Consider the following 16,041-nt stretch of genomic DNA (forward strand, 5'->3'; position numbering starts at 1 on the left):
CCTAATTTAATACATCTTTCTCCAGATGACCCTTAGAATTATTTGAAGTTCTCCAAAATCTCAGGTTTGCATTAAATATTGAGTCATATTGTTGCCACTTTCAGTCCAGAAACCCCTGGTATGTTTCCATTCAAATTATTTTTGAGTTCTTAAGTAAAATTTTATAGGTTTTTCAGTTACAGATTTTGTATTTTTTTTAATGTTTTTTTCTTTTCCTTTTTGCTATTTTTAATATCTTTTCCCCTGGTATTTTCTTGGTAGTGTTGCAGGTATATAGGAAGGTGCTTGGATTTTCTTTACTAGCTAAATTGTTCAACTTCGTTCCAAAAGTTTGTTATTCTTTTAGTTGATAAATTGCATTATCTTTGCAGACCTGGGGGGAATTGACCTCCAACTTTTAATTTTTAAATTATTTTTGTTTTTTAAGCTCTTTTCACTTATGGATATGAAACCACCCATCTCTCGAGCCAAGATGATTCTTATCACTAAAGCTGCTATTAAAGCTATTAAGGTAAGAAAATAAATTTGAAAAAATGTTTTTGAAATTTTGAAAATATTGTTAAATGTGAGAATTCATCCTGTTAGCCTAGGCCTGAATCAAAGAGCACTAACTAGCTTTTGCTGAAGATGCGATAATACAGTATAGTATATTTGAACTGTAACATAGTATTTCAAAACCTGCTTTTTTCCTTTTTTGTTGTTTATTATTTCCCCCTTATATTTTTTCCAGCTTCGTTGAGGTATAATTGACAAAATCAAATAGATTTAAAAATATAATAGAACATGATGGTTTGATACACATACACGTTATGAAATGATTTACACAGTCAAGCTAATTAGCACTCCTATTGCCTCACATAGTTGCTGATTTGTGTGTGTGTGTCAGAAAGTTGAATTAACATAAGTAGAGAGTAGAATGAAAGGGAATTTTTCTTTAAGTTAATTCTTGTCATAAATCAGCTGAGTATTAGCTTCATATTTCTATTAAAAAGAAAAAACAGCTCAGGCTCCATGAAGTTCAGTTTTTTTCCTCAAGATCACACCTAAACAGCTGACTTACTTTAGAAACTGCATTATTTAATTCCAGTTCACTGTTCTTAACCTGTTTCATAAAGTTGCCTGAATACACTGCTTTATTAAGGTTTATTGATTAGAAATCTAAGAAAAGGACCTTCTTTTCAGGGGGATTTTTGTAGTTTCGGTTTTAGTTAATTCTGATTTATGATTGTTCACTTGTTGACTAGGGATTATTTGTCATGGTTCATTTAGTATTATTTTGAGAATTATTCAGATTATGCAAATTTTAAGGTTTTAAGTATTTTCTAAGTATATTACTGAATATGTAGAAATATGTAAACTGTACAGTAATTTTCTTTTAATTCTTTTCAGCTTTATAAGCATGTAGTTCAAATCGTAGAAAAGTTCATCAAGAAGGTAACTATCCATTTCATTATTACCTCATTTTGGTTATGATCGGTATTTGTAATTTACTTTGTAAATTGTAACTTGGATTCTTGCTTCTAAAGCCACTCTACAAAAAAAAGTTGTCACTAGGTGTTCTGGTTAATTGATTGAGCTTGTTTTTTTTAACAAAACAAAAATGTATAGCAATTTTGATTGAGCACTTAGTATGAGGTAGGTACTCAACAAGTTTCCCATGTACTCAGCATGACCCTTCCCTGAGTCTGATGTGCCTCCTCTGCCATTTGCCCTGTCTACTTCGTTGATATTTAACTTGCAGTATTTCAAGTGAAATAACTTTGTAAGGTTTTTTCGGCTTTTCCCTGCTCCTATCATAATTAAATCATTTTTCAGTTTTACAGTTGTATCTGGCTTTATAACCATGTGATTAGCACACATCTGTCTCACCAGAGGACTGAGAACAGAGATGTAGACATCTCTGTCTTCTCCCCCAACCTGGAGCTGTGCCTTGTAGTACATACCAATAAATGTGTGTGGCATTGTCCTTGATCCATGGCCTTTGAATACTAGCTGAGAGAGAGGAGTTAGAGTCCCAACAGACCAAAAAAATGATCAGTAGAAGTTTTTATAGTAGCAAATCGAAGTACAAATAAGTAAAATGGAAAAAAATTAAAATTACCTACATGCCACCGCCCCAAATTACTATGATATTTATATTTGGATCTACTCATTTTTTTACTTACGTACACATACATTCATAAAAGAAAAACTGGTGACATTGATAACCTGCTTTTCCCTCTGAATTTATCATAAAACGTCTGCAAAAAGTATGCCATTGCATGATTGTTTCCACAGTTTACTCATCTAATTCCTTTTGGACATTTTCGCTTCAGTGGCTGGCCTTAAGGAAAAAATTAGATGCGTCTTAATGGTTTTCCTTATGACAGATTTCTAGATGTAGGATTGTTGGATCAAATAAAGCTTTGCTTTTATTGCTAAATCATCATCCATAAAGGTGGTACCATCGGAAATATATATAGGTATCTGTTTCTCTTTTCTTTTTGTTAATTTGATAGGCCAAAAATGTGATCTCTCTGTTAAGTTTTTTTTTTCTCTGGTACAATACTTGAGTAGAATTAAAATTGATGTTGTTAAAATTATCTTTTTGATAACTTTAAAAGGTAGAAATTATTTTTTTAAGCACAATGAATTGAAGTAGAGAGTATCATAATAAGTGGATTTGTGTGGAAGTGGCTTAGGGATTGGTAAAGTAATGTTGATTCTGGGAAATTGCGGGGAGGTAGAGGGATCAGAGGAAAAGTAAAATATTGGGGGTCTGAAATATCAAGAGAATTGGTAGTTTGGTACAGACCTGTGGGAAATTTGACAAGCTAGCCAATAAGAGAGCTAAACATTCAAGCAATTTCTAAATAGAAACAGTCACTGGATATACAGAGTTTTGTAAAACGGAGATTAATGGGTGTCAAATTGTGATTTTGCTTTTCTTGATTTAACTTTGCATCTTGATCTTTGTAGTGTAAACCGGAGTACAAGGTTCCGGGATTATATGTAATCGACTCAATTGTGCGACAGTCTCGTCATCAGTTTGGAACTGATAAAGATGTTTTTGGGCCAAGATTCTCTAAAAACATAACTGCCACATTCCAATATTTATATCTTTGTCCATCTGAAGATAAGGTATAGCTAATAATTTTTAAATTAAAACTTGTATTTCTATATTTATTTAAATCTAAATGTATATTATGTATTTGAAAGAGAATTATAGGGTGATCTCTGTGAACTTGAAACAAAACCCAGTGTTTTCTGTTGTGGCCATCTCATGTTTATGTATTTTCTTGTGAAATTCTTCTGGAATGTTGTACTGTTGAAAAAGGAGTTGGAAAGATTTACTTGTAGGTGAGTGATAAATTCTGCCGTAGAAAAAGGCACAGTACTCATCTCATATTGTTGGTTATTCCAGAAGGAAGGGACCAGTAATTGATGCCTTTCCCCAGCATTTGGAGAGGCTGGAGCATAGATGGTATTCATTAGCAATCAGACTACAGTATTTAATTCCTCATATTTATAGTTGATTTTACTACGTACTATAAAAAAGTAGAAGAACATTACAGACATAATAACTGGACTCCCAGTAGGTGGGAGAAATACACTGCTAAATCTACTCAGAAGAAGGAAGAAATTTACAGCAAACAGTACATAAATTTGAGTGTTGTGGATTCTGTATTTATATTCTTGGAGGGTGGTTCTTGTGGGAAAAATATACAAGAGAAAAGATCATTTCTTGAGTAGGACAGAGCGTTATTCCCATGAATAACACATCTTTTCTGGATCTCCTTCATCATATTTACTGGGCCATGAAATGACTTACCTACAGTTACAGACCAGTTTCTTAAGTATTTTAACTGTTAAAATCATCCTGAAGAAATTCTTCGTTTCATTTACTTTTCTAAGATACTTTTTTGTCAGTGATGGTATTTCTTTGTAATCACAAATAAAATACAATGAACACTTGAAATACATTGTTTGTTTATTATATTTGTTTTGATTAGCTAGGTTATATTTATTTTCTGTTCCTTCCCCCTTATTTCCCCCTTCTTTTTTTTTTTTTTACTCTAGTTTATACTACTGAAGAAAGGCTGATGAGAGTAGTTTTAACCAAGTTGTAATTTTAAAGATAAAATTTTTTTTCTGTTTATGAAACAGACTTAGGATGGAAATATTAGCTTAGAGATTTATTTCTTTTTTAGTTAGAGGTATAAGACATTATTTATGCTAATATTTATTGCATATTCATGTTTTGTTACACATAACAGAGTAAAATAGTTCGTGTGCTGAACCTTTGGCAAAAAAATGGAGTATTCAAAATTGAAATTATTCAGCCTCTTTTGGACATGGCTGCAGGAACCAGTAATGCTGCCCCAGTAGCAGAAAATGTTACTAATAATGAAGGTATGGCCAAGTATATCTTTGAATTTAGAAAATGGTATAACTTTTGTATATGAGAAGTTTGGAGTCTGTTTATATTGGTGGAATTTTTCAATGAGAAAGACATTTGAATTTACACCTTAGAAGGTATGGTTTTCTTTCCACAATTTTTTTTTTTTTAAAGATTTTATTTATTTATTTGACAGAGATAGAGACAGCCAGCGAGAGAGGGAACACAAGCAAGGGGAGTGGGAGAGGAAGAAGCAGGCTCACAGCAGAGGAGCCTGATGTGGGGCTCGATCCCATAACGCCGGGATCACGCCCTGAGCCGAAGGCAGACGCTTAACCGCTGTGCCACCCAGGCGCCCCTCTTTCCACAATTCTTATTTCTAATAAAAATATGCTCTTTCATGTATTTGCTATAGTACAGAGTCTAGTACCATGATCTTTATTTTTCCTGTATGTTAATGGAATGTTATTTTAGTAAAAAAGCTTAATGGAGTTTAAAAAGGAAAATGTGAAGATTTAAGTTTTTGTAGGTCTTAATGACCTTTTCTTTTTTAGGTTCACCTCCACCTCCGGTTAAAGTTTCTTCTGAACCCCCCCAAGCCACTACAAACTCTGTACCAACTGTACCACAGTTGCCCAGCTCTGATGCTTTTGCTGCTGTGGCCCAACTGTTTCAGACAACTCAAGGTCAACAGGTAAACTACCTATCTCAAGTTTAAATTCCTTGCAGTTAGGTACTATTGTCAGTTTTTATTTTCCGTTCTTAACTAATGGGCACATTCAAGGGAAGAAATATTTCTACTTTTCACCTAGAAAAGCCTTTACTAGGCAGGTAATGGCATAGGGATAACAGGGGAAATGTGGGAAAGGTAAGAAATAAGGGAGCCATACACTGAGCAGAGAACTTCAGAACTGCTAGCTAGTTGGTATTGTTGCTCATGATTCTAGCATTTCGGATTAACTTCAAAATTATTTGGATTGGAGATGATTTTTATATTTTTCTAGAAAACATTTCTTTACCTTGTTCACAGTTCAGTTTATTTTCTCTTTTTGACCGTCATTTTCTGCCCGCTGAGGTATCAGCATATGTGTTTAACCTTAAATGACACACATTGTATCCCTGGTATTTATAACAGACTTAACCTTTACTAAAAGGTGTATTCTTTTTCCAGTTTACTTTGTGTCTATGCTAAATTGAGTCACCTTTAAGATTTTTTTTTCCAGTAAATCAACTTTTGATACTATGGTTATACTTTGTTATGTGGTTTATCAGTTTTCCCATTCTTTAAGCTTCAGCAGATCCTTCAGACTTTTCAACAGCCTCCAAAACCACAGTCTCCGGCCATTGACAATGCTGTGATGGCTCAGGTCCAGGCTATCACAGCTCAGTTAAAGACAGCTCCTGCACAGCCACCGGAACAAAAAGCTGCTTTCCCCCCGCCTGAGCAAAAAACTGCATTTGACAAGGTAGGCTTCTCTTACATAACCCACCTTAACTGTTTCTACCACTCAAGTTGGGATATGGAAGTCACTTCCTTACTTTCTCTCTGGATTGTTCATTTTGTTGTTTTGTAGTTTAAGTGATTTTCCCCCTTGACAACAAAACATTGGTTATTTTTCCTGGTTATAAGTGTGTAATATATACTCACTGCAAAAATTTTCAGTGAATAGGACGTAGAAAAGTAAACAGAACTTTCACCATTAACCTCCATACTTGGAGATATCTACTATAAATTTTTGCTGTATATTTCTTCTGAACTCATTTCCTGTGGATATGGTTTTTTATTTGGTCTTAAAATGTATGTATATTATAATACATAATGTATGCGTGTATTATGCATAATATGTAAATATATATACACAGGGTTTTTAACTTGCTTGTTTCGATCTTAATCCTCTTGTCTGTTGTTGTTAAGATTAGTAGATTGAGATCTACATTTTTACTGAGTGCTTATTATGAGTAATAGTCCATTACACGTACACATCACAGTTTAGCCATTCCCCTCTTGACGGACTTTTAAGTTACCTTTTACTTTTTGCTCTTAGAACTTAGTTACCATATGTATAACTTGAGCGTTTTGTTGCATCAGTGTCTTCCAACTGCTCTGTTGTAGGCATGTTTAAGGAGCTGCAACTTAGGATATACGTATGCTGGATTTGCAGAGCTTCCTGTAGAAATGTTAACCCAGACAACTCTATCTTAGCTGTTTTATGTCTTGTTTATTTATTGGGTTTATGACTATATACAATTTTATTTTATTGGTCTCATTGCCAAAAACAAAAAAGTTTGAAAACCCTAGAACTAAGCGAAATTTTTAGCTTAATCCTCTCTAAAATGTTTTATTCTTTCCAGATTTTAATTTTAAGAATTTTAAAAAATTTTATTGCTGGTAGTCCAAATTAGGAATCCATTTGGTAAATAATAGTCATTATATCTTAGTGGTTTATGAACAACTACTGATTAAAAGAAGTTTGGGTAAAATTTTGAGTCGAAAAGGAGTACATGCTTATGGGGGGGGGAACACAATACAGGAAGTTCTAAAGTAAAAAGGGAAGCAATTATCCGCTTGGAACAGATTTTGTGTATGTTCCTTCAGAGTTGAGGAAAACTCTCCCTGAGTATATATTTCTTTAATTTTATATTTTCTTTTGGTAGTTTTATATTTTTGTTTTTATGTTTGTCTCTTCATTCCATCTGGAACCTGTTTTAGAATATGGTTCAGGATAGTTGAATCTTGAACTTTTTGGAAATAGCCAATTCTCCCTATTTTTGTCATACATTGGATTCTGAATTCTCATTTTTTTCTATGTCTATTTGTGGACATTTGGACTCTGTTGTGTCCCACTAATACTATTCTTTTTGCATCATAACAATTTAAATACTTGCAGCTTACGTACTATATCCCGTATTTCATTTCCAAGTATTACATACACACAGAGGGAAAGGGGAGAGGGAGAGATTGGTTGATTTTTTTTTTTTTTTAAGGAATTAAAATTGACAGAGTTGTGGAGGCTGGCAAATTTGAAATTTGTAGGGCAGAAGGCAGGCTGGAAATTTAGGTAAGAGTTAATGTTGCAGTTCTGAATCTGAATTCTACAGGGCAAAGTTTCTGTGTTGCTGTCTTGAGAATTCCTTCTTCGGGAAACCTAAGTTCTTAACTCCTGAGGCCTTGGCTGAGTGGTTGAGGCCCACCCATATTATGGAGGGTATTTCTTTATTCAAATTCCATTAATTTAAACGTTAATCACATTTTTTAAAAGACCTTCACAGAAACATCTAGGTGAATATTTGACCAAACAACTGGGTACTGTAACCTAGCCAAATTGATACAATTAACCATCACAGGGTACTTTTCAAGATGAACTTTTAACATAAATTTTAGAATTTATAGGTTAATTTAAGAAGTACCAAGAACTTTACACAGGTTCTCTATTTATTAAAATAAAATCCCTCTTCATACAAGTCTCGTACATTTATTACATCATTTATTCCTAAGATATTTAGTCGTATTTCCTGTTTATCTTTTAAATGGTCGTGATATTAAACACTTAGTTTTCTAATTGGTTCTCTCAGATTTCTGGGTAGTTACTGCAGTTGACTTTTCCTCTTCAATATCTATACCTATTTCTTTTTCTTACTGTACTGGTGGCTAGGACTTCAAAAAATGTTGAGTAACAGTAATGCTAATGGAATTCTTTGTTGTTGTTAATTTGAATTGTAATTCCTCTAGTGTGTTACCTCAAGTGGGTTGGTTGGTCATTGTCAGTTACATGAAGTTTAGAAAAGGAAATTCTGTGCTTTTCCTTTGACTAAAAGGTCTGTTTTAAGCTAGAACAGCTTAACTGGGAACAGTTCATTTCAGCTGCTTCATAGATCTTCAGTTTCCTAAAAACCAACAAAAATGTCTTTTGGGATCTCAGTTTAATTTTTTAATTTCTTCATTTTCCAAAGCAATAGGTATAAAACTTAAAACTCTAAACAATATATCTATATGTGAAAAAACAGCAAAGACAAGTTTTGTTATTTGTGGGCAGTCTAGACTGTTAATTTCGACTCCCATCACTGACTCTGTCTTGATGCTGAGTCACTTAAATATTCAGCGTGCAGCACTGTAAAATAGTGATGGCAGTGCCTAGGCTTTACTGTTGCTGTGAGGGTTAGATATGCTAATGTGTGTAAGACAACAAGGTGTCTGGGTCATAATTAGAGCGCTTAGTTACTACAAGAACTTTTAATGACATGGCCTAGAATTACAAAGAAAGAAACGGTATTGTCTAAGAAGGGGACTTCCCTTCCTTTAATTTAGAAATCTCATTGTCCAGGGGCACCTGGGTAGCGCAGACGCTTTCAGCTCAGGGCGTGATCCCGGCGTTGTGGGATCGAGCCCCACATCAGGCTCCTCCGCTGGGAGCCTGCTTCTTCCTCTCCCACTCCCCCTGCTGTGTTCCCTTTCTCATTGACTGTCTCTCTGTCAAATAAATAAATAAAATCTTAAAAAAAAAAGAAATCTCATTGCCCAGTAAAGTAGAACTAGAATTTCTAGGCAGAACTACCACAGAACAACACAAGTTTAGGAATTTGAAGTTGAAAATCCATTACCAGAATGGATACAGCTTGAGGGAAAAAACTGCTTGTTTAATGCCAGACTGAGAGATTTGAAAAAAAGAACAGTGTCCACATCCCAGTTCTGTCATTTGCTGGCTGTGCAGTCTTAGTAATGTCTCTTAATCACCTGGGCCTTAGATTCCTTGTCTGTAAAAAGAAGAAACTCTATCATAAACTATGTCTACATTGCGGGCTTCTTGTGATAAAGTATCATATGTAGATATTTAAACAGAGTATGTAGTAGTAGTAGTAGTACTAGTAGTAGTAGTAGTATTAGTAGTAGTAGTAGTAGTACTAGTACTAGTAGTAGTAGTAGGAGGAGGAGGAGGAGGTGTTTGTGGTGTTACCTTCCATCCTTTCTGAACAGGTGTCATCTTATTTTTAAAAAATGGCTCTTCTAGACATGTGATCTTGAGACGTGTTGAGGTTCCTTCCTTGCTTCCTTATTTCTGATAATCTGGCATGAGCCGTGAAGTTTTAAGGAAGGAACTAGTGCCCAGGTAGTAAGTTCTTCATAGCCCTGTCTATATCATTCTCTTTTTTGTCATATTAGTATGTTTTTGTGCAAGCAGCATACAGACATTTTTCTTCAGGTATTTATAGTGATTAGATGAGTCTTGGTACATTTTACAGTTAACTGAAAATGTACACCCATTTTCATGTGTGCAAAGTTCCAGAAGTTTTTAGTGTGTTAAAAAGAGTATTTTAATATTTATATTGCTAAATTAACTATAAAATAAGCATATAGAAAATAATCAAAGAAAACACTGCATTTATAGTTGGTGAAGAAAAGCAGAGTAAAAAATTCTTTTTCAGATGGCATTTGTGTAGTAGTGGTTTGTCTGTGAACCAAGGTCCTAAGGGGGAGTGGGAACGTGAGATGGTACATGACTGTGCTGGGATCATAGATGATAGGAAGCATCTGTTGTTTTTATCAAGGCTTTTATGTAGTGTTTCCCAATCCCAATTTTGAAATGGAATATTGATGTAACTATTCCAGAAGCTACTTGATAGATTTGATTATGATGATGAGCCAGAAGCTGTGGAAGAATCAAAGAAGGAAGATGCCGCCGCCGCTGCCGCCGCCGCCACCACACCTGCTGTGGCTGTTGCGCCTCCAGCGCCCTCCGCCGCTGCACCCACCGCCGCACCTGCTGCTTCCCCTCCGCAGGCACCCTTGTAAGTTTCTTTGCTGTGCTTCTCGGTGGATACAGAGTTGGGAATCATTATAAGGCATAAGACAAGTACAGTTGACCCTTGGCACAGCGTGGTGATGAGGTAGGGGTGCCAACCTGCCCAGAGTCCAAAATCTGCATTATAACTTGCCTCCCCCAAAACTTACATAGCCTATTCTTCACCGGAAGCCAAACCTGTACACCTAGTTTGTATGTTCTATGTATTGCAACTGTTCATCGAATAAAAGTAAGCTAGAGAAAAAACAATGTTAAAATCACAAAAGAAAATATGTTTACGGTATTACACTGTAGCCAAAAAACTGTGTGAGTGGACTCACACAGTTGAAACCCATGTTGTTCAAGGGTGAGCTATAACTTTAAAGTAACAAAATCATTTTTCATAATCATAATTTTTTTAAATTATGGTATTTCGTGTTTTCTTTTGAATGGTGAGGGGATCCTATCAGATTTACAGTTAAAAATGGCTTTTATGTTGGGAATAATGCTGAATGTGTAAATTAGTGTAGGCAAGTACATGATTCAGTAAGATGTTAATAATGACTCCTGAACAACATTCTTAATGTCTTTGTAGTATAAATGTGGCTTAGAATCTTACGTGTTTTTGAATGGTTAAAATGAAGATTGCTCATCTTTTTTTAGTGGGTTTCCTGGAGATGGCATGCAGCAGCCAGCATATACACAACATCAAAATATGGATCAGTTTCAGCCTCGAATGATGACAATACAGCAGGATCCAGTGCACCATCAGGTATACACATTTTTCTTGCTGCTGAGTTTTAAAATGTGAAGATCTATTCATTAGAGCATATGGATTGCACTTCACAGGCCACTCTTATTTAGCTGTGTGTTTGACTAAGTAGTACTGCAGCTGCAGTCAAAGCTGTTGAGCATATAATTGACTTTTTTTTTAAAAAAGCTTTAATTAAAACAAGCATACTAAATATTACATGCTTATAATTTAATAATAGGTATTTTTGTTAAAATCGTTTAGAGAGAGATTATAGTTCTGTTTCAGGGACCTGGCCTGCTTAATGGCGCAGCTCTTTCCCTTGTGAGGAGCTTTATTGGGGTAAATGTTGTTGAGATGTTTTAGAGGGTTTTTAGCTCTCAGCATTCAGAGTATAGTTTGAGATCTGCAGTGAAAGGAACATAGTACTCTGGAAAATTGCAAGAAGTTAGTAGGGATTTGTTTATTGGGTTTATTTTAGCAAATCCTTTATTCAGAGTTTCCTAAATTTGACTGCACAGCTAAGTTATAGAGGTAGGGATCTAATGCTAAAGCCAAATCTAAAGAATCTGGTTTCCTTTTTTTTTTTTAATTGTATAGTTTCTGTTTTATAACCAGCCTTGGGAAATACTACTTCATATCCTTGGTTTAGAAAGGGTTCTCAGAAATCTCGTTAGAGTATGTTCATGTTCTTAGGTGTATCATCTTTGGTCCATTCTGTAATTTGCTAATACGAAATTGATACTGTGATTTTAGTGATTTATTGATGAATGAAGTTAGAGAAGTATTTTATAAGCTTGTTTAAAATATGAAGAAAACCTGTGGACTTATTTCCAAATGTTTAATGGTTACTGAAATTTTATAAATAAATTAGAAGGAATACTTCTTTGTGATGTTATAATTACACTTTTTTTTTAAAGATTTAATTTATTTGAGAAAATGCGAGAGCACAAGGGGAGGGATAGGGAGAAGGAGAAGCAGGCTCCCTGCTGAGCAGGAAGCCTGATGTGGGGCCTGATCCCAGAACGCTGGGATCCTGGCCTGAGCCATAGGCAGATGCTTAAGCAACTGATCCACCCAGGCGTCCCTATGATTATATTTTTAATATTGTCGGTATTGGATTGGCACATGCAGAAATAGGTTACATTGTGGTTTACTCTCATTATTATTATGATATTTAAACCCTAAAAGTAGGGATATTAGTTGAAATTCCCCTTGGAGTAAATTTTTAAAAAGTGAACCCATACGTCAATGCTATAGTCACTCTCCCTTCCAAAAGGTTTAATTGCCTTTGAAGTTGAAGGGAGACAGTTTTCAGTACAGTACCTCTCTGCCTTTTAAGTTTATTCTGTCGCATTGTTCCCCATATAAATGAAATTATGCCTTTAAATATATAAGGTCAAGCCTATGTATATATAATTTTTAAAATGAGTTCTAGAATTTTTAACCTAAGTACTTGGATATGTAACAGTTCTTCAGATAAGTATTATACCTGTGGAAATTATTAATCGTTGTGTGTCAATACAGTTTTTCTGTGATCGAAATTTGTTGAAGATATTTTAGTTTTATGTCAAGTAACTAAGGGCTTTCTGAATTATTTTGGTAGCTGTTACTTAAAATCTAACATGCTTTCTTTAAAAACAAAAGGTTCCACTTCCTCCTAATGGACAGATGCCAGGATTTGGCCTTCTTCCTACACCTCCATTTCCTCCCATGGCTCAGTCTGTGATTCCTCCAACTCCACCTGTCCAGCAGCCTTTCCAAGCTTCTTTTCAGGCACAGAATGAACCACTTACACAGAAGGCACATCAGGTAAAACTTCATTCTCAGATTGGTTATCTTTTTGGTTGCTTTGACTTATGTGCAGATTCCTGCGTGTTTGCTTGTTATCTTCATTTTTGAATGTGAAGAAAGACTATTTGTTGGGCACATATTCACCCTTTTTGTGCCTAAAGCTTTTCATCTGGAAAGTGGACATAGTAATAACACCAATTTCCATAGGATTCTGTGAGGATTGAGATAAAGTATAGAATGCTTAACTAATGTCTATTTTACCATTGTAATCAATGGTTTAGTAAAATCATATGTAACTTAATAACGAATTTCCAGAAGTAAAGAAGTGTTTCTTCTAATCTTGTAGACCACATAAAAATTTTTTCTTTTCACTGATGGACAGTCATTATTAAACTCGTAATGTGGTGTCAAGTAACCAGAATAAAACTTTCAAGGCAAGAGATTTGTAATTTAGCATTTTTTAGATTTTGTCATCTTGCCTCTATAATTTCAAGTTCTCTCATTTAATGATGGGTGGTTGTTTTTGTTTTTTATTGATTTTTAAAGGAAATGGAAGTAGAACAACCTTGTATTCAAGAGGTTAAGCGGCACTTGTCTGATAACAGAAAGTCAAGATCTAGGTCAGCATCCAGGTAATTGATAGACAATGTTTTTCCAATCCTGTATGTTTTAGGAGACAGATTAAAATCAAACTGGATTATTTTTAGATATGCAGTATTAATAAAATAGCATTTAGTACATTTGTATGTCTGTACATGTAGAGTGGGAGCAGAAGTAGTAATTTAAAAAACTAAGGTCAGTCATCTTACCCATGCTTTTCCCCTTGAGTTGCTTCAATGCCTGCATGCATATATGCATAGAATGATAGGAATTATGTATTCACAGTTCCTTTACAAGTTTATCAGCCAACAAAAGTGGAAAGATAACAAGTAAAACTATAATCAGATATCATTTTTAATTGCTGCAGAAAAGAAGTTAACTGAGAAGATACCAGTAGTAGCAGTCTATCTCAATGACGACAGCTTCTTACACTCCCCAGTACATAATTGAGTATAGTACCGAGTTACCAAAGATGAGAGATACTTTTATAAGCTAACAACCTTATTTATCTCATTTAAAATATGTGCATGCTTTCTAACTTGCAACATATTAAAATTTTTTAAATGAATTCCCTGCTATTGAATTATTACATGTCCTGTCATTAAACTACCTAGTTATATCTTTTTCAGATTAATACCCGCTTACATTTTCAGTTTTTTCTCTGTTCTATCCATTCTTCCCCTTGTGAAAATGTTAGGTCACCAAAAAGAAGGCGATCTCGATCTGGCTCTAGATCTCGAAGGTCCCGTCATCGACGTTCTCGATCTCGGTCCAGAGATAGACGCCGACATTCTCCTAGATCTCGGTCCCAAGAAAGGCGAGATCGAGAAAAAGAAAGAGAACGCCGACAAAAAGGCCTTCCTCAAATCAAACCAGAAACTGCGAGTGGTAAATTAACCTTTACGTTCAGACTTCTTGAATTATTTTTTTCCGTGTTCTGGGTGTAAAATGTTTTACAACTGTTAGCAAAATACTGCTTTATTGTTTCTTGTTTGTGCTTTGGCATACAACCCTTGAGTTTGCTTTGGTATGTTAAGCTAGCTGTAAAGCCGCAAAAAGGAGTGAACCTAGCTAATAGTGATGAGGAATAAAGTGATAGCATGTCTTGAATTTAATATATGAAATGGAAAGCAATTAACTAGCTCTCCTATACATGGAAAAGTTTTATTTTTTTCCAGATTAACTGTTTTAAAGATTTACAGTTTACAGAATCTATTAGCTTGCATTATCTCCTAAATCTCATCATGTATTTAGAATATGTTTAATCAGGTGTGCTAGACCCATTCATTCATGATACAAGTGTGTAGATACTACTAAAATTTTAATGTATAATACAAGTAGGGCATATGTAGCGCTTCTGATTCTGGGAGATTTATTACCTAGGACACAAATAAGAGAAAAACCGTCCATGACACTCAGCAGTCGGAGAGGGACAGCTGTTTTAGTGGACAAAAACGCTGGACTGGTTTTTGTTCGAGAGAGTTGGGATCGGGTCTTCTGCTGCTCACTTGCCAAGGGTGGCCTTGGGCAGGTTATTGCATCTCTGGCCCCAGTTTAGATCTGACCACAAAAGGGCCAGGTTTTTTCAACCCTTATGTTGTTCACTATCATTCCATTTCTGGAAGTATTACCACAATTTTCTAGAATTTTTTAGATGTATATGTGATTTGCTACTTAACCTTACGTTAATCATAGGACCTGTGCATTTTTTCTATAATGATTTTCTTTTTGTAGAAAAGTACAGTGCTGCTCATTATCAAATGTGTATATTTTTATCATTATAATTTTATTTTAAGTTTGTAGTACTACACTCTGGGTGGGACAGCTGGACAAAAGGACTACTCAACAGGATGTTGCCAGTCTTTTAGAAGAGTTTGGTCCAATTGAATCAATTAATGTGAGTGTTTATTAAATTATGTAATGACAGTGGACAGGTGTGATTAATGTCATTTTATGAAATTAAGGACTCAAGACCCAAACTAAAATTTGCCCAGCTTTGTAGAAGATGTGGCTAGTGTAGGTGTTGAGTCCATGTGTAGCACTTTCTGCATTTAACCACATTTCGTAGATAACCAAGTATAATGTGAAATCCTTTTCTAAAAAAAACCTATATTAACAAAGCTTGGAGAACCGTAGGTTTATTAAAAACTGGCAGTTGAAACCAAACTTGAATTGCCAGTTTATGATATCTTAATCCCCGATTATAGAACCTGGCTTGGTGGGATGGGTAGGGGGCAGGGGGGTTGGGATTGTTGGAATTGGTTATTTAGTATTTATTTTATTTTGTTGCTCTTTGATTTGATTATATTTTTATTAAAATGTTTTGGAGCAGATGATTCCTCCCAGAGGTTGTGCCTATATTGTTATGGTTCATAGGCAAGATGCTTATCGTGCCCTGCAGAAACTGAGCCGAGGAAACTATAAAGTGAACCAGAAATCCATAAAGGTACAGTTTTATACCTTGTAATTCATTTTTTAAAAAATTTAACACATAATATTACTTGGCTTTTTAAAAACTAAATTTGGACACTGAGGTATTTCATATATATCTTTTTTAAAAAGGTTATCTCCTGAACATTAACATAAAATTTTAAATGTTAGCTTCCATGTAGAATTTCGTTTTTTAACAAAAAATGTAGATAGGTTCATCAAGGTATAATTGGTGCTTTAAATATAATGTTTAGTAAAAGATTTTGTCATTCAAGATTTTTTTGATTTTACACTTTTTTTTAAAAAAATTT

The 16,041-nt window shown here is 34.7% G+C and overlaps 1 protein-coding gene across 2 annotated transcripts in view; it reads left to right on the forward strand.

The window, feature by feature from the left end:
• Positions 1-16,041, forward strand: part of SCAF4 (SR-related CTD associated factor 4) — a 56,020-nt gene that overhangs the window by 21,254 nt on the left and 18,725 nt on the right. For both annotated transcript variants that reach the window (XM_034656331.1, XM_034656335.1), the window contains exons 2-14: positions 428-511; positions 1,390-1,434; positions 2,959-3,120; positions 4,257-4,392; positions 4,933-5,072; positions 5,668-5,844; positions 9,984-10,162; positions 10,819-10,927; positions 12,554-12,718; positions 13,247-13,332; positions 13,998-14,188; positions 15,097-15,197; positions 15,633-15,746. In XM_034656331.1, coding sequence (XP_034512222.1) covers positions 428-511; positions 1,390-1,434; positions 2,959-3,120; positions 4,257-4,392; positions 4,933-5,072; positions 5,668-5,844; positions 9,984-10,162; positions 10,819-10,927; positions 12,554-12,718; positions 13,247-13,332; positions 13,998-14,188; positions 15,097-15,197; positions 15,633-15,746 — 1,689 coding nt within the window. The remainder of the gene's footprint in view (positions 1-427; positions 512-1,389; positions 1,435-2,958; positions 3,121-4,256; positions 4,393-4,932; positions 5,073-5,667; positions 5,845-9,983; positions 10,163-10,818; positions 10,928-12,553; positions 12,719-13,246; positions 13,333-13,997; positions 14,189-15,096; positions 15,198-15,632; positions 15,747-16,041) is intronic.

Source organism: Ailuropoda melanoleuca, chromosome 1 (assembly GCF_002007445.2).
Source record: "Ailuropoda melanoleuca isolate Jingjing chromosome 1, ASM200744v2, whole genome shotgun sequence".
NCBI lineage: Eukaryota > Metazoa > Chordata > Mammalia > Carnivora > Ursidae > Ailuropoda > Ailuropoda melanoleuca.